The following is an 18,632-nucleotide window of genomic DNA, read 5'->3' as shown; positions in this document are numbered from 1 at the left end:
ATATCCCCAATGCACTTGGGTGCTATGACCACAGACATTATCCATTATGACAATAAGTTGACAACCTGGACCGATAACGGTAATGCGATATTTAATTCATTATTGTCTTATAATGCTGATTTAATCACCTATTAACAATTAATGTAATCAATAGTTTGTAAGCTATTATTTATATATACACACACACACACAGTTTCTTGGGAATCTGATTTTCTTTTAACTCTGAGAAAATTAAGATTCCTCTGTACTGAACATGACTTTTTTTTAGCAAACCTTCAGATCCTACTCATAACAAATTTAATGAATCTTGTATTTTCACCCACTACATTTGCTAGTGCAATTAATACCTAAGTTTACAACTCTTAACAGTGCTTCTATTTATCTATAAAAAAATTATTAAAGGAATGAAATCTATAATTAACTGAACCTTTAATTTACCTCTTCTCTACTATTTAACCAAACATGCACAGACCCCATATTGACTATAATTCTGAATTTAGTATGTGTATCTACACAAAATGTTGCAAACTATTAATAAGATGTACAAGTCTGTTCTACATAAAAAAAATCGGGTGAGTTACAAAGATATTTGTACTCAAGATATAAATCTTTAATTGACAATATTAGTTTGACTGAGGTGCAGGTAAAGAATAAAAATGTTGTTAATCATATAGTTTGCATAACCTCTAGAACCCCCAAAATGCATATCTACAGTTTTTTTCAGTATCCATGTATACTATATATCTGGTAATTACTCTTCTCTATCTCAGAAGTGTAGAGTGATATAAATAGTTGATAGCTGCGACATCAAATACATAATACCATGTAGAATGGCAGTCTGTAAAAGGTTGTGGCTTCCATACTTTAACCGTCACCCTTGCACCTACTGTTACTATTATTTGTATATATAAAATAGTACTTGAGGAATGAAGCCTCAATCAAAGGAAGCTATTTCACAAACAATTTACAAAGGATACATTCTTCCGTGGCTAATTCTCCTCGTTCTCCAAAAGCCAAAAGAACAGGTGTGGTATGAGTTTGAAAGCCAGTAATAGTTTTTGGCTTTCCAGCCTGCCCCACTACATCTACAGCCTAAACAAAAAATAATAATATCAGTGTTAAAGAAATAAGCCATTTCTAGTAGTGTAATTGATGTTATAATTTTGCACTTGATTAAAATATATCATACTTCTAGTGATGATCTGTGTCTGAAAACTTACTTTATCAGAATACTCTGTACTCTTAATTTTTTTATTCTAACAAACACCACAGTAAAATCTAATAAAACAAATCTTTATCTTCCAAAATATTCATACAGTATCCTGTGATAATTATTTTAAAGTAGAGTACAGAACGAGAAAAAAAGGCTCACCTGACCAACTCTGACAGAAACAGGCAAAGGGTTAAGATCTTCATCAAAAGTAACCAGCATTCGAGGCTGCATAGCAGCAACCAAGTTGTAAAGTACATAATGAGATTTCCCCAGAACAGCTGCAGTAAAACAGGAAATAATTTATTGGTTAATTTCCTGACTCATAAACAAAAATTCTCATTATGAGAGACCACTGCTAACACACAAAACTGATTATTCGTATCAAATATAAAATATTAAACATTTAATTGAAACACCAGACAAATAAATTTTACAACCATGAGTTAAACTAATATCCAAAAATCTGCCATCCTTTTATAAAACCATATAGAACTCAGATTAACAATCCATGCATGCTAACCATTAGGACACTTTGTTACTTTCAAAATACATAAAAATCATTTGTTTGACCCTCAGATCCACACATTTAAGAAATACATGAAACCTCCACACCCAAGAATAGAAAAGAACATCAGTTGTTTATACCAAAAAGAATGCTTGTACATGGACCCTAACAGGTGAAGAGATGAAATATTTATAAAACTATATTAAAGTTACACACATAATCTGTATATAAATTCAATCTCTTTTCAACTGACCAATGTAAATCTGATTCATTAAACATATTTTATGCAAAATCTGCATTCCACAAATGACAGCAATAACATTTCAAGCATAACATTGTAATTACATTATATGTTTATAATGATAATAAAAATACACACAGGATAAAAATGTTTGAAAATCTCTTTCAGAAAAGGAAAAAAAAATTTTCTACAGGTCTACCCATCAAAACCATTATGATTTCATGAGGTTTTTCTGATTATTATCCTAAAACATTGCACCACAAACCAGCATCTTACAATGATAATCAAGAAGACGACCATAAAGACAGTAAGAATGTTTTCTGAATCAATTGTATCTTTCAGTTTAATGAAAACAGAAACACAAAAACCTCATTTTAATCTCGACAAGAAACATTACTTTTACATTCCTTCACACTCATAATGAGGGTAAACTAAGGAACTAAAAAAATAAAACAGAATATGCCACATTTTATTCTTTTTAAACAAGCTCTTGGTAGCACACTGTGCTGAGCTTGAAGAAAGCTTGAATTAAAATAAAATCAGGACATTCTCTAGTATGCTATTTTCTCATAAACCTAACTTTTACTGTAACTTCTTAACATAATAGAAAACTATTAGAAAATTGTTCTATTACTAGGGCTCCTATTACATTCAGAAAGAGTGAAGCAGTATAGATTTAAAATAAGCTATACTTATAAGGGTTTCACTTCTCTCTCTCATGCAGCACAGTCCAGGATTTTTTTAATATTATCATCTTTAATGTATTACATTTTTACCTACAATATAACAAGAAACCTGATTCCAAGTTTGATCAAATACACTATGAAATATTACTGCATTCAACGTTACAAGTCACTAAATACATAATAGAAAAGTAAACCTGAAATCAAATATGGCATATTTCATACATACTGTTTTTCACGTCCAGAAATGCAACAAGTGTTGCCAGCAGTCCTGCCACAGCTACTGGGCTTAAGAGCTGTCTATCACTGTGATATGGACAGAGAGTCAGGGTTCCCTTTCCCATGTGAACCAAACCCTGAGCTAAACGAACCATGAAAAGGTTGTTGGGGTCTTTAGCATGATACTGCGCTAGCTGACGAAGCATTGTTGCGAGTCGAGCGTTATTTGTTCCTACGGAGAAAATAGCTGTCAGTGTTTTGTTCCCATAACTGCTATTATTAGTCAGATAAGCTAATAAAACATTTTTATTAAAACTGGCATACAAAAGTCAAACAGTCATGTTCTTCAAAATGCAACGTATACTTAGCTTTATCAAACTTAGAGACAGTTAAAAAAATAGAAAAAAAGATACATAATATAGAAAAACAATGTAAAAAAAGATTTAACAACAAAGATGATTTACTATACCAGCTCCAACCATTCCCATAGCAAAAATAGCATTGTGGGTAACTTCAGCATCGCTATCATGAGAAAACTTGCTGAGAGTTTCTAAAATGTTTAGCTTAGGATTGGACACTGATATCAGAGCCAGGGCCAAAGGTACAACTCGCTTTATTACAGGCTCTCCGTATCGAAGCTGAAAGAAAAATAAATACTTTCATGTTTCCTAATAATGGTTTGTTTGGTGTTATTTTTTTAAGGTAAATTAAAGAAAATTATTCAAATAAACATTTACTGGAACTTTTTCACTTTAATTTTTACGTGAAGATTCACAATATTCACACAAGTTGTTACAATGTACAATAATCTTCACAGAAGAAGCTGTAAAAGAAATCTCATTTTAACTTTCTGTATATTTTTGCCATGATAAAAAAAATTTGAGGCATATATCATTTTTCCAAATTATTTCTTGTCCTGTAAAATACGTAAAATAATTAGTGATTCATATATTTACGTTCATGACATTAATTCAAAAATCCTAATTTAACACTACTCAAGTAAGTTGTATACTAGATTATCTGAATAAAAAAGTTTAGGTTAATTATTCAGACTACGTCAACCACAGAGGGAAATGTCAATAAAAGACCAAACTTACAAGATGACCAAAAGTTCGAAATGCCATTTCAGTTCCAATTTCCTCACCCATAGCAATAAGAGCAATTCCAAGCACAGCCACAGCCTGCTGAGAAGACAGATCTGAAGAGGAGCTTTTCTCCTCTGTCTTATCATCTTTGTCTTTTTTTTCATCCTTTTTCTCTTCCTGAAAAAAAAAAGTAGAAAAAGGGGTTTTATCAATATTTTAATGAGCTTAAAACCCTTTACAATATTTTAAAAGCTTTAACTCATACATTTAAGTCAGGCCTTAGTGCCAAAATCATACAAGTATAAAAATTAAATAATGATTTAAAAAATCAAAAAGAAGCACAAGTTTTGATACACAATTTAAGAAAGTCTGAAAGGTGAGATAAGAAATTTTATAGGTATTTTTGAAAGTATATCTAGAATCTTAATGGTAAAATACACAATTAATGGCAAAAGGTGTATATGTAAAAAGCATGCACGTTTTTTTCTGAAAAATTTTTAAATAATAAGTATAGATGTCAATCTAAAGTACTGTTTTAAGCTATATTTTTAATACTTTATATGTTTCTTCACTAGAGGGTATTTTTTACATGAAGTGTAGAAGTTTCATGAAAGTTTAAGCCTCAAATGTTCATGCAATAGGGTGCAATATAAAAGTTATAGAGAATCAATCAGCTGAGAGTCAATTAAAGAGTTTTAGTTAGTGTGAGTTAATCTGTGATGAAGTTAGTCTTTGAATGATTCAATCAAGTTAGTTATTGATCAGAAAGTTAGTCTGGATGTTTACTATTGAATGAGTAGTGAGGAAATTTTGCAAGTTACTTCAGATTTATGTGAGTTAGATTATTTTTTAGTTTTAGATTTTTTTTGAAATGTTTGCAAAGTTAGGCCTACTAGTGAATGTAGCCTGAATAGAAATGTAAGTGAAAAAATGAATTCATTATAGATAAATGGACTAGACTTCACATTATTCTTTTTTTTACAAAATAAACCCAAAATTTTTAACCAGACATAGATCATTTACAACTGTATGTTAAATGTGTTTCTATACATTGTCAAAGGTCTTCACAAGCAAAGGTAAAAACTGATACCTTGTATAAATTATAGATCAAGAATTTTGAAAAAGTATTTGTTGTACGTGACTATTTCTTATTGCATTCTTCTATCATTTCTGTTACTTTTGGGATGGTCACATACATGATGTAAACAAAGTTTCAAAGTCTTATTTAATATTGAATATGTTATTAACTGAAACACCCAAATACATAAATCTTTTTTTTTTATCTTGGAGAGAATACACTTTAGAACTTTATAAAAATAAATCACAAAAAAAACCAACCTTTTCAGAATGTTCATAATGCTCACTGCAAACATGTAGTAAGTGTTGCACTTTCAAGACATTACCAGTTCCTGGTGAAATAAAAATTAGTGAAACTTAAAATATACAATTCTTCCCACAATTTTTCAGTAACAAGTAAGGAAGTATTTTTACCAGTAGTAAACTAGAAAGTGCTAACTTTGAATAATTATTAGGAAGAGGAAGAGATGTCAAAAATAAAGCACAATTCTTCAATATAAAAACGTTATCTCTCTCTTAATTACCATTGATGAGTGTAGTGGTGGGCAACCTAAAATAGTCTGTGGGCCACACATGCAACCTTAGACAATTTCAAGGGCTACAATATTCCTTTAACAGCATATACCAAAAATAAGATTTGAATAAAAATGAACAATATATATATATATATAGAAACCATTTTAGTATGTAAGGGTGGCCCCAGGTTGACTCATAGGAGGCTACATAACACCCACAGGTTGCTCACCATTGGTTTAGCATATACCTTTCCCACAATAAAAACTTACACTTAGATATTATAAATATGTCATCATATTTTTTTATATCTGGTTTCATGTCTGAAGAAATTCCAAATCATAATTTTAAGGCACTTTTAGAAAATATTCAAAAAAAAAACTGAAGACAGTTTGTAAATTGTTAGGATGTATAAAAACTCTCAAAATTTACCTTAAAAAAAATATTATGTGCTTTCAACATTATTTATGTAAAACTGTAACAAGCTCACCTGCATAGGAACAAATGTCCACAAGTGTCATGGCCATACTTTTGAAAGGATCAGGTACTACTTCCAAGGCAGCAATAACAGCACTTGCACCTTCTTGTTTACCTAGGAGATTCAAATAAAATAAATTACACACATAACATAGGAACAAATGTCCACAAGTGTTATGGCCATACTTTGTAAGGATCAGATACTACTTCCAAGGCAGCAATAACAGCACTTGCACCTTCTTGTTTACCTAGGAAATTCAAATAAAATAAATTACATACATAACATAGGAACAACTCTCCACAAGTGTCATGGCCATACTTTGTAAGGATCAGACACTACTTCCAAGGCAGCAATAACAGCACTTGCACCTTCTTGTTTACCTAGGAAATTCAAATAAAATAAATTACATACATAACATAGGAAAAAGTGTCATGGCCATACTTTGAAAGATCAGACACTACTTCCAAGGCAGCAATAACACCACTTGCACCTTCTTGTTTACCTAGGAGATTCAAATAATATAAATTACATACATAACTAATTTATATATATTGTCTACAATAATCAGCGAGTATCGGACATTTAAGATCAAGTCTGTTCATGGATATTTTAAGATTATTCCAAAGATTTTTACTTTCTCATAAAAGATGACAAGAACCACATCAGCACACAAAAAACAGTATCTGACTCTGAAAAATATTTATAAACACATACAAAAGAAATATCAGTTTTCTACACAAGTGTTCTTTTAAAATAGGCTTATTTATAGTATTAGCCATTTGTGTTTAAAAAAGCAGATATTATATCACACACAAAACAAGAAACTTGATAACACAAATGTTTTTGGGAAGTAAACCTTTCTGAAGAAGAATGGTCAACCTTCCAAAAATGCCCAGATTGTTGGGTTCTTTGTTTTGCAATTTACATATTTTGCATTACTACTCATTTCTTAGAATCATACAGTAGAATACACTTTAGAACACAAGAGAAATAAATAAAAAAACAAATATCAACCTGTTCATAATGAACTTTTGTGAAATTCTAGAGCTCCACCAATAATATAACATTGGCCACATGCACCTGTATGATGTTATCACCTTCCCACTCAACACCTAATTATTTATATAAAACAAACCACCTTACATATCCATTACAGATAATGCTTATTTACCTAGATAACATAGTCCTAGCCCTAAAGGCAGAAACTTGGCATAGGGCTCCTTTAAATCACTTTCTGATTTCTCCATGAGGGTCTGGAGGATTGATGATGTGACATCCCCATTACATGATCCCACAGCAATCAGTCCACATGCTAGAGCAGCCATTCCAACTACCTTGAGTACAAATCACTTATGTCACTACACTGTTTCTAATAAGCTAGCCTTAGCTTTTATGCAATTTCAGAGACCTTTTCAGATATTGATTACATTAGAAAAATAATGTGTTATGTAACAAAATAGACTTCCATATTTATCTAAAAAATACCAGCTCCAACCATTCCCATAGCAAAAATAGCATTGTGGGTAACTTCAGCATCACTATCATGAGAAAACTTGCTGAGAGTTTCTAAAATGTATAGTATATTTTATATATCCTGTTAAAACATATTTAAAAATTAAACAAATCAAAATAATATGAAATTACAGTTTTAGTATTTTAGGCAGGAAGTATACAAATCTAAAAATTCTGGGAGCCATAATTGAAAATGTTAGAAAAGTGTTCGATCCTTTATAATAATTTGGTTGTAACAAAATAAAATTTTCTCATTGGTTACACTTCTCTAATAGAACTCAATTTCTTTTTCTAAGCAATAACTAAGAAAAATGAAAAAACAATAGAAGATTTAAAGTTTTATACTTACCTCCACTGTTGACTTAGAATCACTCAATACAGGCAACAGCAACCCTAGTACGTCCTCTCTATTAGAACCAGCATAAGCTAATCCTAAGCTGGTAAAAAAAATTATCAAATTTTCAGTGAACTTAGTTTTATATATATTTAGTAGCAGACTATTTTGAGAACTCTCACTATGCTACTGCATAATAAAATGTTATTTATTTACGCTGATTTGTTTCATAGTATACTGCCTGTAATACACAGAAGACAATATATAAGAAAGGATATCTAACTATAACTTTGTATTGCATCTATTATAAACCTTTACATTTTCACACCAAGTATTCTATCAACAGTTAATTTTACTAATATTATCATTCATTTGATTACATCTCCCAAAGTCTACTTAAGATAAACAGTAAAAATGGAATTTTTATGAAAATATAACAAAGTAAAAACATATTCAAATTAATCCTCAAATTACTGACTTGTTTTTATATGATTCACTATTGATGGACTCCACATACTGAATCATATCATATAATCTAATGTTCATGCCTTTTACAATACTTAATATTAAAAAAATCACCAAAAACAACCGAGTACAATTACAAATTTTCTACGTAAAATACAGAGGGAACATGACTAGCGATTAGTTGGATTATATATAATATTAATAGGAATTTTGTTTAAATTCTTTTTCATGAATCAAATGTTAACAAACTGTGTCACCAAAAATTTTGTAGGCCCACAAGCAAGGTGGTGTTTAGGTGGATTAGAACAGTGTATTTCAAAAACAGCGATCCATATGGTCTACCACGAATGCTGAAACACCTGTAGTCAACGTACCAATTGAATCGATGACGAAAATACCCGAAGGAACAGCAGAAGGAGTCTAATACTTTACTGAATGGTAAAAAAAAAAAGACATATTTTTTGCCCATCTTGTTATTTGGCTGTTCAAGTTTTGGCTCATCTTGACAAACATCTGCCTGTCCGAAAAAATGGACTGGATAGAATACTGGCTAAAAACCTAATATGTTAGTTCTATGATTAAATAAAATATTTTCCATGCAATAGTTCTAGGAACTAAAAGAAATTCTAAAAGTGTAATGCTAACACAGCATACCCAATAATGGAGCCCACTCTCATATTCATGCTGTTATGCAGGACGTAATCACACAAAAGTGCCAAGGCTGGATCACACTCATTCCTCACACCACAACTGACAATGCCACAAGCTAGGAGGGCTCCTGCCTGTAGAAAAAAAGTTGAATTTATTGATGTGATAAAACACTAACACTAGATTATTACTTTGAAAATACGATATGGCCAAGTTCAAATGTATGTTTCACAAATTGTTATTAATTATTGTTTGGAAGCGATTTTTTTTTGTAATTAACATCATAATACAAAGGGTGACTATAGTAAACAACTTGTTTTACCACTTATTTTTTTAACAAAGATTTTAACACTCTGAAAAATATTTTAATTGTATACTAAATTGAGTAATGGAATGGATTTTTGAAACACTTGATGTTTATAATGGAGACCTATATTCCCATACTGTAGGTTTAAAGGTTGTTTTAAATTTTTGTTGTTCATTACTTGTGATACAACTGTTTTAAATCAATTTGACTGCAATAAATTCTCAGTTTCTTCATTACCTTGATATGTTCATCAGAAGAATAGAGATATTTATCTATCTGTGTTAAACCTCCATCCACATCCCATAATAATATAAGCCCGAGGGAAGCTGTAGCACTCAGCATGCCTATCAAACAATAACTAAATATTAATATACATTCCAATGAAACAATATATATATATATGTATGTACAACTAAATATTAACATATGTACCAATCAAACAATTTTTAACAAATAGATAGTTTCTTTCTATTAACATAGCTATCAAACAGTATGTATATGTACAACTAAATATTAACATTTAACACAGCTATCAAAATTTTAATTGGGAATCAGACATACGACTATTTTAGAGACAGAATACTCTGAAAATTTGGTTGGGCTCCATAACTTTACTACCACAGTTTGTAAAATACCTTATCCTTCAACAGTAGATGACACTGGAGGCACAGGTCAGTATGATGAATCAAAGTATAAGAAATTAAGGTTTGTAAGTCATTGAAACATTCATATGTGGACTCTAGATTAAGTTTGAGGCCATTATTCCAATAGACCTCAATGGGCATAATGATTTCCCATCTAGCACAATAAGTTTGTACCACTGACTCCTTGACTGACAAGTTTAATGTACTCACTAACTTCACGCTTGAGACTAGGAAACAATCCTTAGTAAGGAATGTCCTATACCCATCTTTCCAAGGAACTATCTTGCTCTTGTGTAACTTCCATGACTTTGTTATTAACTACATCCTACCTCCCCTACAGATTAATCCAATCCAATATAAACTCCTCAACCCCCCTACTTCCAGACTCTCCTCTATCTCTGCTAGCCCAGGAGCATTATTTTTCAAGTATCCCACAACCCAAAGAACCTATACTTGTATGCCACATTCCTTCTGAAATTCTCGATACCACCTTTATCTCTACTCCTTCATGAAGAACTCTCTCAGAAACTTCCACCCTTCAAACAACTTCGCTCTCTTCCGCTACTGTAAAATTTTCTTCTAATTTTAACACTGTAGAACCTTTCAAACCTCTTAATAAAGTTAATGAAAAGCACCTGAGATACATTCGTCACATAAAATTGTTTGAATTTAATGTGCAAGATCAGATGGTACCTAATTCTCTAAGCTTAAAATCATCAATTACTATAGGAGCCCACAGCAACCAGCTTTGTTCACAACAGAAACATTCTACACTTCACCTCAATTAAATGTATGGAACTCACATGGCTTCTGCAATAAATAATAACCTATTTTGACAAGAATATTGCCGTTATAAATTTTGAACATACGTTTTTCCTGCTGAACAAAAAACTTAATGTTTTCATCAACAAAACACAAACATTTCTTGAAAAAAAAAATGCAAAGAGTAAAGAAAAAGTAACCACTCAATCAGCTTTCCATTCAGTATAAAAATAAAAAAATGACCTGAACTCCAAATCTTATTCATGAAGTAGATATTTACAGATAAGCCCACCTTGTTAATAATTGCAAATCGCTGATTAACAACTCTAACACAAGCTCTCAGCAGGAAACAGAGCACATCCCTATAAACAATTATTTTCTTGATTCATTCAATTCAGTTAATTCTTTGTCCAAGCAACCATAATCTGAAAACAGCTCCAAAACCACCAACTTCTACTCCATAACATAATCCGAAGTTGAAATTAACCTACTCAGTAAAGGTCTCAACTTTTGTCCTACCTTGAACAATCCAAGCAGTTTCAAAATTATTTTTGACTTACAAGAATTTGCTCCCAGCCTAAGTCTTTGGGATTTTTGACACAACAAATCCAGTAATACTGACAGTCATATCACATGACCACCCCAATCGACAGAGAACCACATTTAAATACCTTTATTACTACAATTGAAAAGGAAAAGATTCACATCATTAACTTTAATTCCAAGGTACTTAACAGTCTCTCTTATAATTAGTGTGCCATTCTAACTTCACTAAGACATGACATTGTTACTAATCCTGCTGCCAAAAGTGGCATCATTACCACCTTTAACAAAAACGAATATATCATCAAAGCTTACCGAAATCTCAATGTTATTAACTACTATGAAGAAGGAATATATAAACCCTAAACTCTTAATTCATTAAAGCTACTGAGGATACTAAACAATGTAAAGAAAAACCAACACACCAGTTGCAAAACCTTACAGCTCTTTTTACCTAAACACTTCACTACAGATTATTTTTACATATTAACAGAAATACACACACACACCAATCTTGTATGCCCTATTATTTCAATGCCTACTGATATACTTATCTACCTACTTCAACCCCCACATCAAAGGTATCCCTTCAAGTTTACCATCTTATATCAAAAACATGACATAACAGATCTGTAAAATTAACAGTAAAGGCCCACCCTACAAACACATGCACTTTTTTTGCATTATTAATGTGTCTTCCCTTTACACAAACAATCCACAAAATGAAGGCCCGAATGCTACAGAACTCGACACTCATACTTAGGCAGACTCATTCTTATTCTTAGGTAATGACTTTTTATTTTCAGAAAAAAGGTATAGCTATGGGTACCAAATTGTCACTAAACTATGCCAATATGTTTATGAAAGACTTAGAAACTGGACTATTAGAACATTATACAAAGAAACCTAAGATCTGTAGATGATACACTAATGACATTTTTTCTTCTGGGTTGTAAATTAAAATTCCCTATTATCCTTTTGTGGACATACTAACTCCTTCCAAAGTTCTATCAAATTTACTTTAAATTACTCTGCTACTCAAATCAACTTTATACACGTAACTCTGACTTTAAAACATGGTTTTCTACACTAACCTGTACCAGAACTAATCTAGAGACAAAAAACATAATATTACATTCAGCCTAACCCTCAGTAAGAATTATAAAAGTCACATTTATTATTTGAAAAAAAATAAAATAATAATAATAATTTACTAAAAGAGGTTATAACTACACTTTCAAACCAACTGACAAAGCTACCAATATCTAATACAACAATGCCTTGAGACATTCATCAGGTACCAACCTCTCCCATGATCCATTGGTTATCAACTATAACTCAAAATTAAAAAAACTACCATAAATACTAAAGGAACTCACTTACCTCCTTTAATTTAATGATCAACTAAAAATCAAGTTTCTTTAGTAAAAACAAAACTTTAAAATCTTACTTTGTTAAAGATTAAATTTAACCCTTCACCAGGTGAAAGTAAACACTTGCAATAGCAAACATTGCCAAACCTGTTCCATATCACAGCTTCTATTATGTAGAACCAGCACAATTATACAAGAATGTTTTAACAATAACAAATCTTCCATCACCACAAACAAAGAATTTTCAGTGGCATGACACTTTAAAATGCCTTTCCACTCCCTTCATGACTATAAGTTCATAGGTATAGACACCAGTTTCACATCAAAAAGAGACAAATAAATTAAAGAAGATTGAAACACCAAATGTCATCAATCTTGATCCTGGAAATGTTGACCTTTATACATTTCTAAAAATTGTTTTACTTCCATACTCACTATTTAATCTATAGTTAATTACCTAACATTCCTTTGAAAATTACCATTACCATTCTCTATAACTGTAAGGGTTAATCCATATTTCTATTCTATTCTATTGCTATATTTTTTTTTTTTACTCGTAATCTTTTTAAAGTCTTTTTCTTTGAATTCCTTTAAATAAGCTATTTCCTCATTGTTTGCATATATTAGTGAATAAGTTGTTTCATATTTTCAACCTAGTCTAAAGTTATTGTTGTCGTTATTCCTCTTTATATACATATATATTTACATAAAAGCTAAACACATTCTTGACCATTCCAACGCCTAACACACACACACACTATTTACTTAGGACTGGCTGTCTTCCACAACTGCCTCAAAAAACACTTGCTGCTCAAGTGACCTGTACTTATTTTTCACACTCTTTAACCTCTACCCTTGTGCTCCTAATGAAGAATAGCCAACTACTCTAGAGAACTCAATCTTTATAAAATCTACTATGCTTGTGAAGATTCACTGACGTAATAACTATGGAAGAAGTATAACAAAACTTTCAACAGTTCTTCTTAATAAAAAAGATATTACATTCAGAGATTAAACAATAAATAAAAATTCATACTACATTAATTTATCAGAGGTATGCAAAATTACGAACCATGTTCTTTGTTTTTATACAACCATTTATTTCCATCTTCTACAAGTAGCTTATCCTGGCCAAAGGCAGCATTAACCAGTCCATTAACAAAACTAGATGCTAAGTTCTGTCTGGCTGAGTCAACATTGCCTCCTTGTCCAAAGGTTGGCCCTGAAACGTGAATTGTGAATCTATTATAATATTCAATTGTCTACATTTACTGATTTAAAGCATATATTTAGAAATTCAATAGTAAGTATTAGAACTCTTAAAAAAAAGTATTTAAAAATCAAAATAAGCTTTTCTGGTATTTGGGGAATTAAGTGTATATATATAAAAATATGGAATTATATTGTGAAACTGTATTGTACATATCCCTCATACTCTATTTTACCACTTGTATATTTCAATTTAAACATGACATGGTTGGCCATAACTGTGACAGAACTGTGTTTGTTTGTAATTAAACACAAAGCTACACAATGGGCTATCTGTGCTCTGCCCACCACAAGTATCGAAACCCGGTTTCTAGCATTGTAAGTCTGCAGACATCCTGCTGTGCCAGTGTGGGGCTGATAGAACTGAAATAGGCTTTGGTTATTTTGTTATGACACCACAACTAAATGTATTAAATATTCTACTAATAACACTAACTAATCTGGTAAAGAACTATCAAAAGGTGACAAGTAATAACATGTGTGTGTTTGAACAGGTGATCTAAGCTAATGCCTTTCTATATTTATATCATGTACTTAATAAATTTGTGATGCCTTTTAAAATGAGGTTTGGTTTTAGTTAATTTATAGAAAAACATGAAATGCTACACAACAAAGCCCCTGGAAAACACATACCATCTTACAAAAACATTAGAAATAACGAACAGTATTATTTCATGCAGAAAACTAAATATTGAACACCAAAAGTTCACAATATTAGTTAAGTTTTTAAAAACAAGGCCAAGATCAATTATAGGTTACTAATTTATCGTACAGTTGATTTTTACCGATTTTTTTTTTTAGTTTTTCTTTAAAAATATTTAATTTAATTTTCTATTTATGTTGCCTTTGTAGTTTCTTCTATTACAATGTTTAGTACTGATTTTGGAATAATACTGATGTCAAATGTTTATAAGAACTAAACTGTTTAAATAACAGGCTGTTACATTTTTAAACCCAAATTTACAATCACATACAGCAGTATGATTAAGAGAAACCATATTAGGTGGTGGTTTTAATAATGATGACACATTTCTGAAGAGTTGCTGGCCTGCTGGATCATATAAACAAAACACTTGTGAAGTAGTTTTATCACTTACTAAATATAATTAAACCAAACATCACAGTTTAAAGCAGATCTCATAAAAAAAAACCTTAGCATGGCCCAAAATAATTATTACAGTTCCCTCAATCACATCCCATAGCAATCACTAAAGAGACATTTTTTGGTTGTACCTTCCTCAATGTTGTTAAGTAAGTGATAAAATATTCTTGTATTTTAACAGATACAAGTGAGATTAATCCCAATTTTAGGAAACAGAAAAATATCTGAAAGCTGACAATTTTGAAACAATTATGTGCATGTAAAAAATTGTGTCAAGTAATTAAGAAGACTGATTCAATTTTAGTTGTTACCACAAGTGCTACTTAATTTGAAAAGGTCAAGTAACTAACAAGTCTTCATCAGTGTCATCTGTTACTTTGTTCTGCATTTTGGCCTAGTTAAACAGATAGTCTCCAAATCACTGAAATAAAAATTTAAAAACAGCATTTCCAATGGAATATCACTAGAATACTGATTTGAAGTGAATAAAGGATCATAAATATACAACACAGTGCTATATCCTATAGAAGAACTAAATCTTAAATTTAAAGCTTTATAAAACAAAACTTTCCAGGTCCAGTATTTGTAATAAAAATCATGCTTGACTGCAGATGTATTTTTCCAATTCGTCTTAATCTGCCCACCACATATTTCAAAACAGAGGCATGGAAAATAACATTTCATATCTATCTCTTGTCTATCATAAGTGGGTGAGTATCTAGGAGGTTTTTATTCTATAGAAAATCTTGTAAGCAGGTGTTAAGTGCAAGAAGCTGGTGAAACAATGTAACCAATGTCTAATATTCATAATAAAAATTATGCTTGAACACTAGATTTGTGGCATTTTTAACACTGCAACATTAAATATTTTACATTATTCAGCTCAAACCAGATAAAACTTACTTGTATTGTCTAAATGAGACTTGTAGATATCTTCAGGAGTTTTGGGCTCCATAATGTCTAACTAAAATAAACAATCAAAGTTACTAAAGACATCACAGAACCAAAAATATTTTTCACACAGCATATTTACCAAATAATCTTTAAGCACATTTAACTATCTTTTACATTTTTCACATTTTTATATCCACCTCTGCGACGGAAAATCAGAAATATTTTATTTTCTAAACATATATGCAAAGTGAAACAGAATACTCGTATTGGATAATTAAATAAAATCTGTACACTCAAGAATCACAGTTTCACTAGCTTTTCTGAATAAAAAAGTTATTCTAGTTATGTTAAGGACAGTAAAAGTTGAACCCTATGACTACCAGGTACTCATGTTTTAAATACCTAACATCACTCTCATCATATTTTGTTTGAAAAATAAAACTAGGGAATGAAATTGTTTTAAATTTGACAAAAACTTTCCTAAAATTATGTAGTTTCAGAAAAATAAAATAGTTAGTTTTGATTTTTTCTACTAAAAATTGTTTATTTAATGCAGTTGTTCACACTGTATTTAGCTCACCTGCAAAGTGAATTTCACACCAAGTATAAAAATACTTTTTTTATCTTACAGTTTTCACATTTCATTTGCATAATCTCTAGAACTAAATCAACTGAGTCTATATATAGCTAGGGTAGAGAAACTAAGAAGAACTAAAAAGAAATTGAAGATTTTCAGATGAAGAAAGTATTTTTAATCTTAACATAAAACCACTTTGCACTCAGACAGTCAACACTTTGACTCCACATATTCATGGACAAATCTTTAGTAAAAGTATTTAAGTAGAAAATCTGATTCTTTTATGTACAAAAGATTTGTAATGTTTAGTGAAAGCTTGCCAAATTTCATGAAGATACATGTACTATATTAAAAGTTCAAGTATGATGGTTACTTTGAGATTACAAGGTCATTCTGATCCACTACCCTCATATGGAAAAAGTTAAGGGGCTTAGCTGTTGTTAAGCATAAAGCTGCATAATGGGCTATCTGTCCTCTGTCCACCATGGGAATTGAAACTCAAACTTTAGCATCATTAACCCACAGCCTTACCATAGGGCCACTGGAGGGCTTCACTCAGGGGAGTAACTGTATTAATGTTTTTCATTTTAACAAAGATAAATTTTCAGTTTTAACAAAATACTTGTCTGCAAGCTTACCTCTCTGGCTAAAGCCAAAAAATGGTTGTTTAAATGTGAATTAGACATAGTCTCAACAAGATCATCATAATCATCTAAATCTTCATTCAGCTCCAGGAAAATCTGCTGCCTTCCTAACATGAAAGCCATCTGTTTCTGGATTGAGCTATAAAAAAAAATTCAGGTTTATAATTTTAATTTATACATTCAGAGTTCATGTTCTTTGAGTTTATTTAGTAAATATACATTAACTCTATATTGTTTAACCCACAGAGTTTATCATGAAAATACAAGAAAATAAATAATTCACAGTATGCTAAATCAGTTTTTTTTAAATTTTGATTATAAGTACATTTACTTAATACACCATGAGAAAAGTGAAATATTGGTGAACAATGAGTTGGTACAACTGCTTTTGTTATTATTAAGGATAAATAAACACAAATTTTTAATTACAAACAAAACAAATAACATAATAAAAGATTTCCAGTGAAATAAATTATCACCAGAACTTAAATACCATGCTCATCTGTTGAACTATTAACAAACTTTAAAATGCAGAAGTTCTGAGAGTCTCTAGTCCCACAATACAACTGAAAACATACAGTTTGTTGTATTTTTGTAGACTTGTATAAAAAATATAGTCATCCAGTTATTATTAACATATCAGTTCAACAAGTTTGGCCTCGAGGTTCTTGAAGAATCAGAAATTGAGAAAATTTATTTTTCCAAAATCAACTGGTCGAGTACTCATTCAGTGCTTAGAGAGAAGTTGGAAGGAGAATATTATAAAATGCTTGTTTAGTGAAATTAGTTAAAATCCAAAAATTTATGAATGTAGAAACTATAATAATATTCTTCTCAGTGTTAAATTCATCTTATAGATACTTTTTTTTTCATCTTCAATAACCTTCGGACTACTTCATATTCAAAGTGAGGATTTATCTCAAACCCAGTAAAACTTAACCTTATCCAGATGGGTTATGGGTAAAAAGCCATGTTATCGCAATTGTTGACTCACATTCAAAATTTTATTTAACTACTATTTCATGAATTTATATCAATAAGTTTAGTATCAAACTTTAGATTATAATTGATATTTTAGTTTCATACCTTACTTAATTTAAAAGTAAACATTAAAAAAACACAGTTAAACATCGATTTTTGTGTGTCACGTGGTATGTTGAATGCAGCACTGGTTTAAATTAGATGTTTGTAATGTCAAAATACTAAATCTATAGTTTCATATGAATTAGGAACTCAAACTACCGATACTGACAAACTAGAATATCAAATAAGAGCATCTTTTTTTTTCAATTTGCTAAGATAATGTTCATGTAATAAATCAAACAGAGTAGCACCTCATTCACCTCTTTCCATTATTGGAAATGACCCCTTATATACATTTACTTCTATATATATGAATAACCAATCAGAAGCTCAAAATGTCCCCCTAGTGGCTTTCTCAGCCATTTTAATGTGCTTGGATGCCATCTCTTTCTTTCGAACCAAGATTTCAATGAGGTAGATCATGTCTTTAGTCTGCTCAAAATTTCATATTTTTTAGACTG

The 18,632-nt window shown here is 30.8% G+C and overlaps 1 protein-coding gene across 1 annotated transcript in view; it reads right to left on the bottom strand.

Moving 5' to 3' along the window:
• LOC106470560 (26S proteasome non-ATPase regulatory subunit 2) overlaps positions 1–18,632 on the bottom strand; it is a 33,062-nt gene that overhangs the window by 2,548 nt on the left and 11,882 nt on the right. Inside the window, exons 7-20 of the mRNA XM_013931122.2 lie at positions 17,083–17,227; positions 15,877–15,937; positions 13,675–13,824; positions 9,518–9,624; positions 8,980–9,107; positions 7,876–7,963; positions 7,186–7,348; positions 6,027–6,128; positions 5,285–5,355; positions 3,959–4,123; positions 3,331–3,499; positions 2,872–3,093; positions 1,373–1,491; positions 978–1,092 (exon numbers count right to left, since the gene is read on the bottom strand). Of these exons, the coding sequence (XP_013786576.1) occupies positions 978–1,092; positions 1,373–1,491; positions 2,872–3,093; positions 3,331–3,499; positions 3,959–4,123; positions 5,285–5,355; positions 6,027–6,128; positions 7,186–7,348; positions 7,876–7,963; positions 8,980–9,107; positions 9,518–9,624; positions 13,675–13,824; positions 15,877–15,937; positions 17,083–17,227 (1,805 nt within the window). The remainder of the gene's footprint in view (positions 1–977; positions 1,093–1,372; positions 1,492–2,871; positions 3,094–3,330; positions 3,500–3,958; positions 4,124–5,284; positions 5,356–6,026; positions 6,129–7,185; positions 7,349–7,875; positions 7,964–8,979; positions 9,108–9,517; positions 9,625–13,674; positions 13,825–15,876; positions 15,938–17,082; positions 17,228–18,632) is intronic.

This window comes from Limulus polyphemus, unplaced genomic scaffold, assembly GCF_000517525.1.
Source record: "Limulus polyphemus unplaced genomic scaffold, Limulus_polyphemus-2.1.2 Scaffold4087, whole genome shotgun sequence".
Taxonomy (NCBI): domain Eukaryota; kingdom Metazoa; phylum Arthropoda; class Merostomata; order Xiphosura; family Limulidae; genus Limulus; species Limulus polyphemus.
This window is presented reverse-complemented; position numbering and strand designations above follow the sequence as displayed.